The 17,914-nt window shown below is 40.3% G+C and overlaps 1 protein-coding gene across 1 annotated transcript in view; it reads right to left on the reverse strand.

Moving 5' to 3' along the window:
- Nucleotides 1–5,511: 5,511 nt before the first annotated feature.
- The window catches only part of SEMA4G (semaphorin 4G), a 228,030-nt gene continuing 215,627 nt past the window's right edge, over nt 5,512–17,914 (reverse strand). The window contains exons 15-16 of the mRNA XM_077258634.1: nt 15,581–16,741; nt 5,512–7,745 (exon numbers count right to left, since the gene is read on the reverse strand). Of these exons, the coding sequence (XP_077114749.1) occupies nt 15,912–16,741 (830 nt within the window). The 3' untranslated portion in view covers nt 5,512–7,745; nt 15,581–15,911. The remainder of the gene's footprint in view (nt 7,746–15,580; nt 16,742–17,914) is intronic.

Genomic DNA, 17,914 nt, shown 5'->3' on the forward strand with positions numbered 1-17,914 from the left:
TGTACCGAGAAGAATTGATGCTGTTTTGAAAGCAAAGGGCGGAAAGATTGATAGGATTTAGATTTTTCTTTTGTCCATTAACTTTGCAGCTTCCTACTGTCTAAAACTTATGCAGAGTATTGTATATAATAAAAAAAAAAAGACTATACTCAATTTTTACATAAAATATAAATATATTTGTTAATTTGTACATATCACTTCACAAAGGTAATGAAATAATACAGTCCACAAAATGCAATCATGTCCATGATGAATACCCTACATTTGGGGGAACATCCAATACATAATATACATGTGACCACAGTTGATGTCATTTTAATATGTATACGGTAAATATATTTATTTTTTAGAGCAATTAAAACATCAAAAAGGTCTTTGTAAAGGAGGTCTACTGCGACAATCAGCATCCTAACCCCTACATGTAAATGCCGTCATACGCCTTTATTCAGCATTTGCTTTCTATTGTGACTGCTGTTATTAATGTTTCACAATACACACTTCAGGTGATCACATTCTCCAGGCCATCTTACAATATATTTTACTTCTATACCCAGAGGAGCGGCGCTATTTTCCATACCAAGAAAAATTACATATTTTGTAGTGATTTGGATACTGCGATGACATGTTGGTAATATATTCTTAAATGCATATTCTTTGGAATTAACAATGTTCATCATATCAAAGATGGATTTGATTTGCCAGTGTACTATTCTTTAAGTTGAATATTCATAATGTATCTTTAAAACTGACTGTAATGGGAGACATTTGGGGATGTTAACACAGCCATGGAGCTGCAGAGTTAAAGGGAATCTGCCAGTAGGATCATCCCCCCTAAGTTGTCTATATAGGAATGTAGGTCAAAGGAAGCTGAATAAAATGATACCTTGATATCTACGATCCAAAGTCTTACTCCAAAGGAATTAACATTTTTCTTAATATGTAAATGAGCTGTTAAGATCTATGGGTCAGACATAGATCTCCCCAAGAGTCTACCTCTAAAGCTTATTGTAACTGAAAGGAGTCGTTACCATTGTGAGACACTTAGATCAGACTGTCACTCATTATATGTCTCACACTGGTAATGCGAACTGTCATTTAAAATAAGCTCTGGAGTCAGATTCTCGGGGAGATCTCGGTCTGTCCAATAGAATTTAACAGCTTATTTACATATTAAGAAAATATTGATTCCTTTGAAGTATGTAAGTGAGCTGTTAAGATCTATGGGCCGGGCATAGATCTCCCCGAGAATCTGCCTCCAGAGCTTATTTTAAATGACAGTGGGCATTACCAATGTGAGACATGTAATGACTGATAGTCTGTTCTCCTGATCTACATGTCTCACACTGGTAACTCCATTTTATTTACAATAAGCTCTGGAGGCAGATCTATGTTCGACCCATAGATCTTAAAAGCTAATTTACATATTAAGAAAACAGTGGATTTCTCTGGAATAAGACATCGGATCGCAGATATCAATGTATCATTTTATTCATCCTCCTATGACCTACCTGCCCATTAGACGGCTTAGGAGGGTTGATCCTACTGACTGATTCCCTTTAATCACCTATACATGGTGCTTGGTCATTACATTCATTACCAAGAAAAATGGTTGTCACATAAGGTCCTCAGTTGGTTAAATTGCAACAAAAATGTAGTCTCACTTAAAACAATGGTGAGTTAATAACCCCAGGTATAAAACTGCCAATGTGCTTCCTCTTGCATATGTAAAGGTAGGCAAATACTGTGAGTTCTACAGATTCATATAAGCATGTCTTGTGCCATCTGGCTCCGGGCTGCAGAAGCGGATCCAAGCAAAGACATTATTACTCCAGAGACCTTTTATGGATAAATATATTGTCAGTCGGCATGAACATGGGACTAGAGCCACCTAGGTCTCTTATTTTTCATTTTCAACGGTCATGTTATATTCATGCTTGATACTGATTAACACTAACAAAAAGGTAACAATTCTTTACACTTTTGTCTATATTGTGTGTCCATGTAGCAGCATGTAAAGAATGATGCATAATGTACAGCCGGAATTCTAGATTCACTAAATTGGTGTGTAAGACTCCTGGCACAAAGCATTTGCATATACTCCAGGAAAATATCCAAGCATTTAGATGTGAAATGTGTCCATAGGGCTCTATTCACTGAACAGAAGCCAAAAACATGTACTTTTAGCCCCCATTAGGGTTGATTTGCATTTTTTTTTTTTTTTTTTTAAATCACCATAAAAAAACCCCTTTGCACTTAAAAAGTTTTTCTCAAATTTGAAACCACATGGGTACTGTACGCCAAATGATTCCAATACAAAGGCATATGTTGAAGCTTTCGGCAGGAAATCTTCCCTGAACATGTCACTGATGAAACACCAAAGTCGCAGTTGGCACAGCGCCTAGGTAGCACATGGGTGTGAGGAGGTTATACATAGGCCGCCTATATGGGACACATGCTTTCGGGTACAAGATCTCTAGTAATGCAAATGCATGCTGTGCAGACGTCCATGTAAATGTATACAGAGGTTAATCTACCATCTACATTGTATGAGGAACAGGGCAAAATAAAAAGAAAGGCAGCTTTAAAAAGAAATGCCACTCTTTCCCATAGGATATGCCGAGTATTGTACATCAGCCTCATTCACGTGAATAAATCACAATCAAGATAACGGCAAGTGATCGGTACCTATATTCCATCTAGTCTTAGCACGAACGCTGCGTTAACTTTGGCTTTTAAAATTAAAATACAATGTAGAATTAGTAAATGTAAGCATTTTCCTGCTGTCGGGATTACATTACATTACGAAGATTTAATGCTGAAGTTCCTGCCAGAGACAATAACTAAACCGATGACAAGAGGAAACTTGTTTTTGTCGTTTTTGATGGTAGAAGTGATTTAAGTGCAATGATTGAGATAGAATAATACGGACGGAAAGGTACAGGCAATAAAGAGAACCTGTCATCACAATTTAACCTGTTAAAGTAAAAATATCGCCATAGTGGCCCTGTTATACTCATTTAATGGATACCTGTAGTGAAAAAATCCATAGCCCATGCATAGCTTCGGCATCGGGGCGGGACTGTGTGCAGGGTGTTCGGCTCTGCGGCGGCCCCTCCACATTTGTATGAGCCTCTTTTATATTGAACACTTGCGTTGTTTTTTTCTAGCAAAATGGAGCAGGTGGCTGCGCATGGGTAGATTGGGATCTCAACTCAAAGACAAGCAGAGATTTTGATCTGAGCATGTGCTGCCATTTTGCTGGAGACTAAGATTAATTGGAGAACGTGCCACATATACACCGAGTAATCTTCTAATAGATGCCATTGAACTCCGCAGCATAGGATGATGTGCTGCCGAGAACGATTATCTTTTGTAGACAACAAAAGATAGTTTCACCCGACAAACAAGCACAAAAGATAGTTTCACCCGACAAACAAGGATTTTACTTACTCATCAGATAATCGACACCCTGCAAGATTATCATGAAATAAGTGCTCCTAGGCTCGTTCACACTGATCTTGCAATGTAAATGGACTTTATCAGTCTGAATATTCTGGCATACGCCACTATCCCAGATGGCAGACATATTCTTCACTTCTGAGGTCTCGCAGTGGCACAGAAACTGCCTACAGGTCTGTATAGGATCACTACAAATGGCGAGACGGCGTGTATGAGGCCTACGTGATCAATAGATGTCGGTATTGCTGTACGCACCGTTCTGTAATCACAGCGCAGCAACTACAGCTGAAATGGAGTTCATTGATCTGTAATAAGAAAAATACAATTTGTACCCAACGCACATGGCTTCCTGCATCGACGGGATAGAAACGCTTCTTGTATTGTATTCTGCATCAGCATGAAGCTAAACGCTGCAGATCTACATGAATGAGAACAGATATATAACTTCCACAGACTAATATGCACGCTATGTATCATATTGCGAGAAAATAGTCTAAGCTGTGGGAGTATTGGCAGAAAAGTCACAAATTGACTACAATTTTACAAAAAAAAAAAAAAAGTCTGACATTTTCTTAACACATTTTTGCAGAAAAGTGTGTAATTTTTTCATTTTTTTTTGCCACTTTTGAGTTGTAGGTAGTAAAATATACATAATTAATAGTCATTCAAAACGGATTAAACCACATTTCTGAAGCTAAAATTCTCATTCCATCAGTGGAATGACGTAAAAACAATAAAAGACAATAGCGTTCTATATAAAGAGGTGAAAAATGTATACGGTAATTGTGTGACCCTTTCACAACTTGGGTGCAATTAACGGGCTTTCAGCAAAAATGACTTTGGATTTACTTTTATGATAACCTTCCATAACAGCGCCACTCCACTGTGTTGGTTGGCATTAATGACGACCTCTCCACTATTCTAACATGTCTACTTTAGTAAATACCTGACATTGCTATAAAATTATTCAGAAACATCTTTTTTTCAAAAACTCTGCATGAGAATTGGACTTTACCATTGCCACTTTCATAGGCAGTGTCGGTGTGGTAACAAGTTATCATGCCATACCCCAAAAGTATGGGTCTTAGGCCATGTACCATAAACAGTAGGGTTTTTTTTTCCACCACCGTTTTCTTGCCCAGAAAAACTGATGCATTCCCTGAAAAAAAAGTTGATGCGATTTCATGTAAACTCATGCTCATGTGCTTTTAAAGATGCTGCTGAACTGTCAATTTTTGGTATGTTTTTCCCTATAGTTATCTCTAGACAAAAAATTTTGTTTTTTTTTATGTGAATTTTTTTTAAGTGCAGAATCCAAGCATTTCTGCACTAAAAAAAAGCATAAAAAATGCTGCATTAAATCTAAATCAAACATGCACCAAAAGAGGTAAAAATGCATTAAAAAACAAGCAAAACAAAGCAAAGTGCTATAGTTAATTTTGTTATTGCATATTTTGGTGCAAACATCTAAAGAAAAAAGGCATTTATCACAATTCTCACTGATGGGTTTTGGTTGTTTGGGCAGGTCAAGAATGGTCCACATAAATCACATTACTTGCTGGAGGATTTGTCACAAATATGATATCACATTTCAGATCATGATCTTTATTAAAAAAACAAAATTAGTACTTTTTAAATTTTCACATTGACCACTGGGGCATTTTTAGACTTAATTCCTGTCTTTTCTTAAGAGTTTATAGGAGGTTCAGCGAAGTAAGGATTACAATGACAGAATATCTATATACACAGCTGATAATACAGGTAATACAGACTGATATTACAGGTTCCATAAATCACAGACGGCGATGTCACAGCTGACGCTGCTCCCCCTTACTTCACAATGACCTCTGCACACGCACATTAGACACTTCAAAACATAAGAGGGGCGGGGTCTGTTATTGTGGTTAATGTGCATGTGTTATTTCCTGAAACAACAGGAAGTAGGAGTCTAAAAAAATGCCCCACTGGCCGGTGTGAAAATTGCAACATTGATATTAATTTTAATAAAGATTGTGATATGAAAAAAACAACAACACAAACATTTTTAAAAGTACATTTAACACAAAAACATGATTTATTCAATAGGTTTTTTGATGATCACTTCCATTTAAATGGGGAGACAGTGGTTTTATCACAGCCGCTGCAGTGAAATATAGTATTACATGCGTAGTTTACAATGTCCATAAATGTCAAATTTTATTTAAAAAAATATAGTATTCATCTCAATTAAGCATTTTTTGCAGTCTTCATAAATTATTTTTGTGTTTTCTAGTTTCAATTTCAATTCATTACAAACAACAATAATAATAATAGTTATAAAATAAAACGATCCTGAAATAACAGATAATATTACACTACTGGGAACTCAATGTGACTTAATATTAAAAGCAAATAAAAAAACATTTGTGAATGCATCCAGTACAGATATAACACTTCCAAGTATTTGAGGGTAGTGTGAATAACTAAACAAAATAATGGGTGCAAAATATAAATTGAAACTCTATGGCCCCGTGCACATTGCGTCAGATTTCGGTGATTATTCTGAACAAAAATGACTCGAATCTGAAACAATCCGAAGCATGACATTTCTGCATCTGCTATTCTATTGGAAGATATGCCACGTATTTGTGGTCTCCATGTGCAGGAGCTGAGAATTATGTGCGGATCTTTGGCATGAGAGGTGCAGGAGAATAAGTGTCAGCCTCAGGTTTCTGCCAGCAGACGCCATAGTATAGCCGTCCGGCCAGCAGTCACCTTAGTCGTCTCTCCCATACACAGGAGCATTCGTTCTGCTGACTGCTTCCACATTCTCTGTGTGAAAACCGCTACCACAAATCTCTGCTGACGGCTTATCTCCTCAAGAACAAAAGGATCGGCAGTCAGAAATCAAACACGTCGGGTCATTACCTCCCCCGATATCTTTTGGTGGCCGTCATACACAATAGACTGTCGGCCGAACCTGTCGATATTGGCGGGTTCAGCAAACATTAGTCGGGACTACAAGGTGACTTTGGCCATGACACCAGTCTCTGTATGCCGCTGTCATATCAAAACATAATGCATGAATGGGGTCGAATTCAGACTGGCTAGGTAGTGTGGCAAGCAATTGGCAAAAAATCCAACCCGTTTCCGACTTGATTGTTGCGGTAGCTTGTAACCCACAGACCTATATTGTGGCCAATGTCGCCGTATAGCTCCAGCCTACATCTACCATAAGTGAGTTTAGCCTATAGAAAATGTTCTCCATCAACAGACAAGACACCCATAGCAGGGCACCATGACAGGATAGGGGAAGATGGCAAACAAATACGTAACCCGACTGGTCACTATGGCATCTCCCCCTATACCTGTCGGCACTAATGAATGGGACAAAGAAGGCCTCGCTTATCACTGCTAGTAAAGAAGAAGTGCCTCTGCCGCCCATAACCACACATTTTATTTTCACAGGGCAAAAGGAAAGTGGAAATTTTGGTTGGTTGCTATGCGTAACTAGGCACCATTTCTTAAATTGAACTAAGCCCAGATGGCCTGAGGAGAATGTGATCTGACATTCAGCTACATATGCCCACAAAAAAGCGTTATTCAATAATCGCCTTTGGAAATTATACCCATTCCTGTGAGATGAGAGACGCAATGGGAGACAGCAGGCAAACATGGCTGAAACAAGCGATACCGATATTCTAGATTATTATTAAACCACACACAAACAGTGAGAACATGGAGACCGCCTAGGCCGCCCCTTCAGAACGGCAGGAATGATTGCTCGGATGATGAGGCCTTCAAAAGACTCCGGATCCGTTGTAGTAGTAGTAACAACAGATCAGTTCACTGATAATCCTCCATTTTGTATGGATGCATCATAGTCCTAGAAATCATCGCTCCAGCTAAAGTGCTTCATTCAGCTTTTGTAGGATTTTGAGCAACGCGGGGGAAGAAAAAAAGAAGAAAGAAAAAAAAAAAACAGATGAGATGTGATCCAGGTGCATTTTTGGGAGTAAAATCCTGCTTGCGTGCATACATCTCCATCTTGCCTTCGTGGAATATTCGCACATTAAAGTGAGTGCAGTCACCCCAGAGGTATTAAGAGGACAGCTGGCGCCATTAACCGACCATCTTGGATAATTAGCTCCTAATCGCAGATGCCGTTATTTGCACGGTGTTCTTGTCTGGATAATCGGATAGTCATCTCCTCGTAATAAAAGGATCTGCTGGCGCAGGCTTCCATTTTTATGATCATCTCCGCTCTTCAGTTCTCTCATCTTGTGGTTGAATACTGTATGCAAGTCCTTGAGAAAGGAAAAATGTATAAGTCATCAGTTTGATGAATATTTATATTATGGACTAATAGCAAAGACACATCGCAAATCATTTTAAATTTTTTTCATTCAGCTGCCGCGATGAAGATAATCTCGGAGCAGTCATAAATACTCGGAGGTCAGCCGAGCGTGCACAGGAAAACCCGAGCAACGAGTACACTCGCTCATCACTAATAAGGCATCATTCACACATCAGTTTTTTTGCCATCAGTCACAATCCATTGAATTTTGAAAAAAAACAATTTTTGATGGATCCGGCGAACTACGGATGAAACGTGAGGCCATCCGTCCCCGGATCCGTCAAAAATTGTTTGTCCGGCGGCCGGAGACAACGGACAAAGTAACGTTTTTTGTGTACGTCGAAAAAAATAGGCTTCCATTTTGCTAGAATGGAAACCTATGGGCGCCGGATCCGTCAAATGACGGAATCTGGCGACGGGTGCAGTTTTTTTAGACTGAGCAGGCTCTGATTTTTTTAGGATCCAATTAGCCAGATCCGCAAGTCGAATTCGGCGAAAAAACTGATCCGTCGCATCAGTTTTTCATAATCTGCGATGGATCCGTCAAACCAACGGATTGTGACGGACGGCAAAAAACTGATAGTAAGGGGCCTTACATAGCAAAAACCTGATAGATTGAAAATTTGGATTTGGAAGCTGCAGTATGCAAATTAGCACTCTCGTAAAACGAAAAAAAGCTGCATGTATGCTCAATAGATGCAAATAAGAGATGCAACTCGCGAGTACTGAAGATGCAGATTGTCGTAAGCAGCACATATTCACTTTAAAAAAAAAAAAGCATATTTTTGGTCCCAGGTTTATTTTGTTTTGTGTTTTTAGGGGAAAAATAGACAGAGCTAGTATTACTTCAAAAGTGTGAAGTACAGTGAACAATATAGGCCTTGTTTACATCTGCTTAAAATGACAGACTTATAGGAAACTACTCAAAAGACCCTATTAACCCCTTTCTGACCTCGAACAGGATAGTACGTCCGAGGTCAGAAGCCCCGCTTTGATGCGGGCTCCGGCGGTGAACCCGCATCAAAGCCGGGACATGTCAGCTGTTTTGAACAGCTGACATGTGCCCGTAATAGGCGTGGGCAGAATCGCGATCTGCCCGCGCCTATTAACTAGTTAAATGCCGCTGTCAAACGCAGACAGCGGCATTTAACCTCTGCTTCCGGCCGGAAATGAGTGCATCGCCGACCCCGTCACATGATCGGGGGTCGGCGATGCTTCTGCATTGTAACCATAGAGGTCCTTGAGACCTCTATGGTTACTGATCCCCGGCAGCTGTGAGCGCCACCCTGTGGTCGGCGCTCACAGCACACCTGATTTTCTGCTGCATAGCAGCGAACATCAGATCGCTGCTATGTAGCAGAGGCAATCGTGCTGTGCCCGCTTCTAGCCTCCCATGGAGGCTATAGAAGCATGGCAAAAGTTAAAAAGAAAAGTAAAAAAAATGTGAAAAAAATAAAAAAATTATAAAAGTTTAAATCACCCCCCTTTCGCCCCAATCAAAATAAATCAATAAAAAAAGAAAAATCAAACCTACACATATTTGGTATCGCCACGTTCAGAATCGCCCGATCTATCAATAAAAAAAACCATTAACCTGATCGCTAAACGGCGTAGCGAGAAAAAAATTTGAAACGCCAGAATTACGTTTTTTTTGGTCGCAGCGACATTGCATTAAAATGCAATAACGGGCGATCAAAAGAACGTATCTGCACCGAAATGGTATCATTAAAAATGCTGTCTCGGCACGCAAAAAATAAGCCCTCAACCGACCCCAGATCATGAAAAATGGAGATGCTACAAGTATCGGAAAATGGCACAATTTTTTTTTTTTTTTTTTTTTTTAGCAAAGTTTGGAATTTTTTTTCACCACTTAGATAAAAAATAACCTAGTCATGTTAGGTGTCTATGAACTCGTACTGACCTGGAGAATCACAATGGCAGGTCAGTTTTAGCATGTAGTGAACCTAGCAAAAAAGCCAAACAAAAAACAAGTGTGAGATTGCACTTTTTTTGCAATTTCGCCTCACTTGGAATTTTTTTCCCGTTTTCTAGTACATGACATGGTAAAACCAATGATGTCTTTCAAAAGTACATCTCGTCCCACAAAAAATAAGCCCTCACATGGCCAAATTGACGGAAAAATAAAAAAGTTATGGCTCTGGGAAGGAGGGGAGCGCAAAACGAACACGGAAAAACGGAAAATCCCAAGGTCATGAAGGGGTTAATTGGGTCAGTCAGGGGCTGCTGGTGTCAGTCGTGGTATGGGAGCTTAAATTTAATTTTTCTGCTTTTTTCTTTTCTACTGACAGAACAGAAAAATAGAATATGGAATGCATAACGGTAACTGAAGTTAAACTAAACTTTCCTTTAAATTTAAGAATTCAAACCACTATAACTACACTCCCCATTCCACCAGGGATGATAGGACCTCTATACATTTCATAAATTAAAGAAACAATATAGAATAAAGAATTAAAGCAACAATAGAATATTGTGGACAAACACCTGTTTATTTATGGGGACAATTGGTCATTCCCTTCAAATAAATAGTATCCAAACCTTGCCCAAGTGATCCCCTATGGGAAGTTATTCTTGGTGCTGGAAGCTTTTGGCAGATGTAGTAGAACTAATTCTCTATCTCATAAGCTCAAACAAACCCCAAGAATTGGAAGACAACGCTTCGCACAATTGGCACTCACAATTAGTGTTGAGCGATACCGTCCGATACTTGAAAGTATCGGTATCGGAAAGTATCGGCCGATACCGGCAAAGTATCGGATCTAATCCGATACCGATACCCGATACCAATACAAGTCAATGGGACTCATGTATCGGACGGTATTCCTGATGGTTCCCAGGGTCTGAAGGAGAGGAAACTCTCCTTCAGGCCCTGGGAACCATATTAATGTGTAAAATAAAGAATTAAAATAAAAAATATTGCTATACTCACCTCTCCGACGCAGCCTGCACCTTACCGAGGGAACCGGCAGCGTTGTTTGCTTAAAATTTGCGCTTTAACTTCCTTACGCGAAGTCCTGGCTTGTGATTGGTCGCGCGCCGCCCATGTGACCGCGACGCAACCAATCACAGCAAGCCGTGACGTAATTTCAGGTCCTTCAGGATTTTAAAATTACGTTCCGGCGTTGTGATTGGTTGCGTCGCGGTCACATGGGCGGCGCGCGACCAATCACAAGCCGGGACTTCGCGTAAGGAAGTTAAAGCGCGAATTTTAAGCAAACAACGCTGCCGGTTCCCTCGGTAAGGTGCAGGCTGCGTCGGAGAGGTGAGTATAGCAATATTTTTTATTTTAATTCTTTATTTTACACATTAATGTTGTTTCGATACCGATACCCGATACCACAAAAGTATCGGATCTCGGTATCGGAATTCCGATACAGCAAATATCGGCCGATACCCGATACTTGCGGTATCGGAATGCTCAACACTACTCACAATGTGACATGAAGTTCCTGTTTTGTTAAGCTTTGGGCACATTTCTAGAGAACAGTAATTTGTTTTCATGGCTGAACCAGCAACAGATAAATGACATTGAAATGCAAAGGACTGTTCTGAGCTGTACACAATCCAAGCCGGGGAGAGAGGAAAAAAAAAAAAGTATGAGATGCAGACTAGGCATATGGGCTATGGAGGCTGAGTCAGCAAGAGATAAATGTACTCGGCAAAGGGGTTATATTTTCACCATCCTGAATGTTAATGCTGCCTGAGCTGCCGTTTAATGGAGGTTCCCACTAACAAAGTGAGCTCCGCTGACAACTGGGTCCAGGTTTCTATCAGATTTCCCCAAAAACAGGACAGAAACCCCTACGGACCCATTCATTTCAATGAACACTCTCTGGTCTCAATCTTGGCATTATTGTTTTTTTTTCCCCAGACACAAGTCTGAAAAAGAGCAATACTGCCAGGTCGGAGGCCACAGGGTGTCCACCGTGACTCCATTGGCTTCACTGAAGTGAATGGCTCCATCGGGGCTCTGTCTCCATTACCATCAGAATCCTTTTATTTCGGGGATTCTAACAGAAATCCAGACATAGTGCGCGGGCAGAGAGCACTGTATTAGTGTGAAGCTATCCTTAATTAAATGAGAAATAAATATCTCTCTCATCACTGATTAGACAACCCCTCTTTGTTAGAAGGGTCTCTTGATAATAAGGCCCCAGTACACATTGGATAAAAGTTGGCCAAACTCACCAGTTTTGGTCAACCATCTAAAGAGGACCACCCAACCATCGATGCGGATTGGGTAGCTTGAATTCGGTCACCCAATAGTTTTGTTCTGCATTGGCCGGGTGAGTCTGGCGATGGCTTACTGCACTCTCCCCATATTTCTATATAACGCTCGGCTGAGCAGAATATTTATGTGTATGGGGGATAACTGTGTACGGGTACCTAAAGATTACACAGATTTCCTCCGGCTGAGACTTCTGGTGGTCAGGTGAAATGCGTGGGAGAATTGTGCAGATCATCCATAAAAATCACTCAAATTAAGCTTAAATGCATAAAGCAAAGCGGTTCCTCCTCTGTAAAGAGCCAGCATATTGATTACTCATTCCATCTCTTTAAAAAAAAAATCTCTGCAAAACCTTATAAGGAGTAAAGCACCTAATTCACAACACAATCTTTCTGAGAGCTTACTCGACTCGGAAGAGGTCCAAAAAGCAATGATTATAATTGAAGTCTCACTTTTTTTTTTTTCTTAGCAGGAGAGGAGGGATTGGGCGATATTGGAAAGAAACTGACTTACATAAAAACATTATTACCTGCCGAATGAAGGACATCACCAAGGCAGACGTGTAATATACAGTGATTTAATAGGTTTAATATAATATGGATCATATACTAAAAATCTAGTATTGATCAACTACGGAAAACGGCTCCATGATTAAGGTTTATGACAAGTAGAGGAAACGTCCTGGAGAAGGTCTTTTGGGTCAAAGAGCCTTTAAATACAGCGCCTGTTAACATTTTCTATGAAGGGATAAGGGCTTGCTCAGGAAACCCTTTAATGTTAAATGTTTTATGAAACCTGGAGAATAAGAAATTTTTCTTTAAATCAGAGTCGATTTGATTTGAATTTTTAGAACAATAACGTTGCATTTTGCCAAAAGCGGTTTCCTCAAAACCCTCTTTATTTGATGGTGAATGTACGTTATTGTGCCTGCATGAACCCAGATAAGAAGACACTTAGTCCATTGTTACGGAAATGTCAAGTAAGAACGTGATGTAGGATGTTCCCTGGGCTTCACGAATATTTTTAGGATCAGTCTGATGGTTTCACAGATTAATCGGTTAATGAGTATGTGAACGATGGATCATAAGATGTGATGTTAATGGATTGGGCCATGGGACGTTAGGGCAATGCATGATGGTGAAAACTCCAAATATAAATTTTGTCAAGGTTACTAAATAATATACTTTGATAGAAAGCACTGAATGTCTAGCTAATCCTATTATGCATGGTAACAGTGGAGAGCTCTTGACGCCACTCGAGACCCCTTGTATTAGCCAAAATCCCCGAGCCGAGATCCGCTCTCACGCTGGACACTTCAGTGTATCACATGGTCACCGACTGACGTCAATGGATGACACAGGAATCACAACAAATCATTTCTGAGCCGCTGTTACAAATTCTGTAAAAAAAATAAAATCTATATATATTTTTTCCCATCAAGATTACAAAACCTTGGTGGAACCCAACGGAACCTGTACGGTGCCAGTAGGCCTCCGCTACAAGTCAATGGGAGTGGAGTCATAGCTTCCACTTTCTAGAGCCAGATATCACACTTACACTAGTTATGCGAAAGCTTCCAATGAGAATAGGGCAAGTTCACACAGGGCGTTTTTGCTGCTTTTTTTCTGCAGCAAAACCTGATCTTGGCAGGAAAGAAGCTGCAGCAAAAACGCATGTTTAGGTGCATTTTTGGTGCATTTTTTTTCTCTTTGCCCATGCTAATGTCCTTGACTTTTCAGCAGCAAACACGCAGCAAATAATGACACCTGAATTTTTGCAGTGTTTTTTTGACACCCATTCAAGTCAATGGGTGAAAAACGCTGCAAAACGCTGAAAGAAGTCACATGCTCTATGTCCAAAAAACGCAGCAAAGCACAAAATCGTGAGGACAAAAAAAAACCAATGTGTGTGCATGAGATTTCTGAAGTCTCATAGGCTTTGCTGGTACTGTAAAAAGCAGCTGAAAAATTAGCATTAAAAAACCGCAGCAAAAACGCCCTGTGTGAACTTACCCTAAAAACTAATCGCTGGGATTCAACCAGTCAACTGATGGTGGAACTGCCCAAAGAGGAGATTCATCTACCAAGTCAGTTTTCTGCCTTAAGCTGTGTTTTTGCTTCAGCAAAAGTCACAAGTGCTGCATTTTGCCCCCCTGCGAGCTTGTAATAAAAAACAGCTCTATAATGAGGTGATGAATAAGTAAAATGCAGTGTAATGAAGGCTGCAAAGTGATGTCATCTTATACACGCGAGATATCTTCTGTACTGAAGCAGTCACACCTTTTTTGCCCCCATGATCACCAATTTCTCTCATATCACTAGTTTTGAAGACTATTAAATAAATGAACAGCATTCTTTTCTCTAAACTTCATACTTTAGCAGATATGGATCACCTAGTATGACTGACTGATAGTAAAAAGTGCCCAATTTTCCCTAGTAGTGAAATATGTGCATTTTCCCCAAGTTATTTACGTGTGCCCCTGGCCCTCCGGTATAGGTTAAAAAAAAGGAGATAAACAGAAATGCAGAAACAACGGTGGTCACATCTATGTAGTGGCTTTTGTTCGGCGTTGAATGAGTTGTGCAACAGATCCAAATGGTGACCGAAGAGCAAGTAATTTTGTAATGGGGTCCTCACTGGAATATCTATCATTTCAATGGTCACAACTGAGGCTTCTAATGAGGGTCCTGATGCAAATGTGAACAGACGCTTAATAGGTATGGATGTGTCCAGGGTCAATCATTACGAGTGATGAGCGGACGTGCTGGAATAAGGTGCTATCCGAGCATGCTCAGGTGCTAACCGAGTGACTTCGGCATGTAATATGTTCGAGTCCCCGCACCTGCCTGTCTTGCGGCTGTTCGACAGACAACACATGCAGGGATTTCCTAACAAACAGCCAATCCCTGCATGTGTAATGGCTGTCGAATGACACAAGACCTGCAGCCAAGGGGACTTGAACCAATTTTCGAGCACGAAGAAGCCACTTGGTTAACACCCGAGCATGCTCAGATAACACTTCATCCAAGCACGTTCACTCGTCACTACTCATTACCTTTTTTTCATTTGGTTGAGGACCTTCATTTCTCACAAATCAAACACAATCTCACGATGTGCTAGCAAAACTCCTGACAAGGTACAACGCAGATAGCAAGTAATGGGTGGTCACTAGACTTGGTGTGAATAGATTTGCACGACCTGATCCATTGACCACAACAGTATTCTGTGGCTGCTGGTCGGGAGCCAAGAGCTCGGCCTATTTTCTGGCTGGTTCACTAATCAAAACAAGAGCAGTGGATCCAGTCAGATACGTGGTGGTTCTCACGTCTCCCACCATAGTGGTGGCAGATTCCTGCCGAATCGATTCGTACCAACTCCACACAAAGACCCACATAGCACATATCCATCTCGTCATGGAATCATGTTTTCTTGCGTCTCGCAACATACATCTTTTAGGATAAGACAAAATGTAAAGAAGAGCATTTCAGTCACTGAATAAAAATTACCCCCGCATTTGCGTACAGTAGCTATCCTACCTTTATTAGGTCTTATTTTCTTCTTCTTTTGCTTTGGTCACTTCCACAACACACTGGAGCGGGATTTTCCAGGCAAGGAAGACAAGTCTCCTTGTACATGTCCATCTTAGGGCTTACACTTCACAGCAGCGGAGAACCCAGGTACTCCTCAGATAAAGGTTTGTAATGTAAAAGTCAAAGACTTCCACAGTGTTGTTTGATATAAATAAAAAATAGAGAAAAGCATGAGTAAAAGAAAAAAATAAAAATTATAATTTTTTTTAATTTTTTTAAAAAGGGATGTTCATTGAGGTAGCATTGTGTTATATCACTGTCTCTTATCAGTTCATCGCTAAACAGAACTTTCATCCAACTTTTCAACCAGCTGTGTATGTTTCCTCTTCTCCAGGATTTTACTGAGCTCCTCCGTGAAGGAATTATACAATGGCGAGCTTGCCTCGTCATGTTGTCTTAAAAGCATATAGCTGTTCCCGTTCATCTTTCTCAACATGTTGGGAAGGGTGCTGATCCCGTTGGTGAACTCTGAGGGCAGTGGTGGTGGTGGCGGTGGAGGAGGAGGGTTTGCTTTGCTTGGAGGACTAGTTGGCGCCTCACCGGGAATAATCTGTAGACAGCCGTCAGAATAATTGTTCATCTCCTCTGACTTGTCTTTGAAGTTTGATGATACGGTCTGGAGCTCTACAGCATTTATTCTGGAGCCGCCTGTGGTGTATTTACCTTTTCTTTTCTGTTGGCAAAATATAGAGACTAACACAATAGTCAGGACGAGGCATAGCCCTCCGAGGATAGTAATTATGGAAATGTACACAAACTCCAACTTGGAAGAACCTTGAGGTGCAGGTGTTGGCAACTGGACAATTGGAGTTGGTTCTGAGGAGATCTTCCCTTTTGGTAGCTCCAACAAAACGCTGACATTATATGACGTCACTAGGGCCTGCAATCCGCTTTCTTCAGAGTAACAACTATATTCACCGCTATGTTCGAGAAGAGCATCGGTGATGAGAAGCCCATCAATGCCAACTCTAAGGTGGCCGTCATCACTGTCCAGTGGTTCTGAGACGTTTACAAACCACAGTGGCTTAGCCAGATTAGAGCGGAGGTCACATTGCAGAAGAACATCGTCCCCTTTTAAAACGGTCCTCATTTTCTTCATAGGAGGAGCTGAAAAACAAAAGGTTATGTATAATTACAGCCGAGATCGCGGTTTAAAAGACACAAAATGTCACAGTGCATTAATAAGCTTGGGATGGAGAGGAATCAATAAAAGGTCTAACGCGCCAATATATATTTACTGCTCAATGAGGCACAAAGAAAGTGTTTTGATTCTCCCTTCTGTTCTTAACCTCCGTCCTCCTCAGTCTAATATTGATTTGTCAGATTTGATTAAGAAAATCCCAGATGATAAATTCTGGACGCCGGCTATGTGCAGCGAATTCCAATACACAACACACCCATTGAAAGCATAAGTAGTGTAGATGGAGTCTCAACACGAGGAGGTCTCTAACACACTGCCAGGGTCGGAATAATTACCTATAAATCCCGGTTCTGAAAGGCTTCAGGGTTTTATTGCCATACCAATCACGGTCAGACAGCATGGCACACTTTCTTACATTAAGGAGCCCTTGTAGCTCCATGTAGGATCAGGGTTTGCTAATTTCCTTCTCATCGGCTTTACCAGTGTGATTTTTAAAGCACCAGAAATTTAAATGAATGTCACTTTTCACCATTTTTTTGCTTTTTGTATTCATTTGTGATGTTTTTACCTTTTTTTATTTTTCAGTTGATAAAGTATTTTGGGCTTGTATTTTGAAGGACGGGTTGTATTTTGGCATGGCATAATTTTGGGGTACATACAGCTCTGGCAAAAATTAAGAGACCACTGCAAAATTTTCAGTTTGTCTGATTTTTCTCTTTATAGGTATAATTTTTGAGTACAATGTAAAATTGTTCTTTTATTCTATAAACTAATGACAACATGTCTCCGAAGTTCCAAGCAATACATTTTGTATTTATTTTCTGAAAATGAGAAATGGTCAAAATTTAAAAAAAACAAAAAAAAAAAAAACAGTGCCTTCAGACCTCAAATAATGCAAAGAAAACAAGTTCATAATTTAGAAACAACAATACAAATTTTTTTAACTCAGGAAGGGTTCAGAAATCAATATTTTGTGGAATAACCATGATTTTTAATCACAGCTTTCATGCGTCTTGGCATGCTTTCCACCAGTCTTTCACATTGCTTTTGGGGGACCTCAGGGCCGGACTGAGCATCGGGCACTTCGGGCAAATGCCAGAAGGGCCGATGCTTGTAGTGGGCCGCTCGATCGGCGCATG

Source organism: Ranitomeya variabilis, chromosome 4 (assembly GCF_051348905.1).
Source record: "Ranitomeya variabilis isolate aRanVar5 chromosome 4, aRanVar5.hap1, whole genome shotgun sequence".
NCBI classification, from domain to species: domain Eukaryota; kingdom Metazoa; phylum Chordata; class Amphibia; order Anura; family Dendrobatidae; genus Ranitomeya; species Ranitomeya variabilis.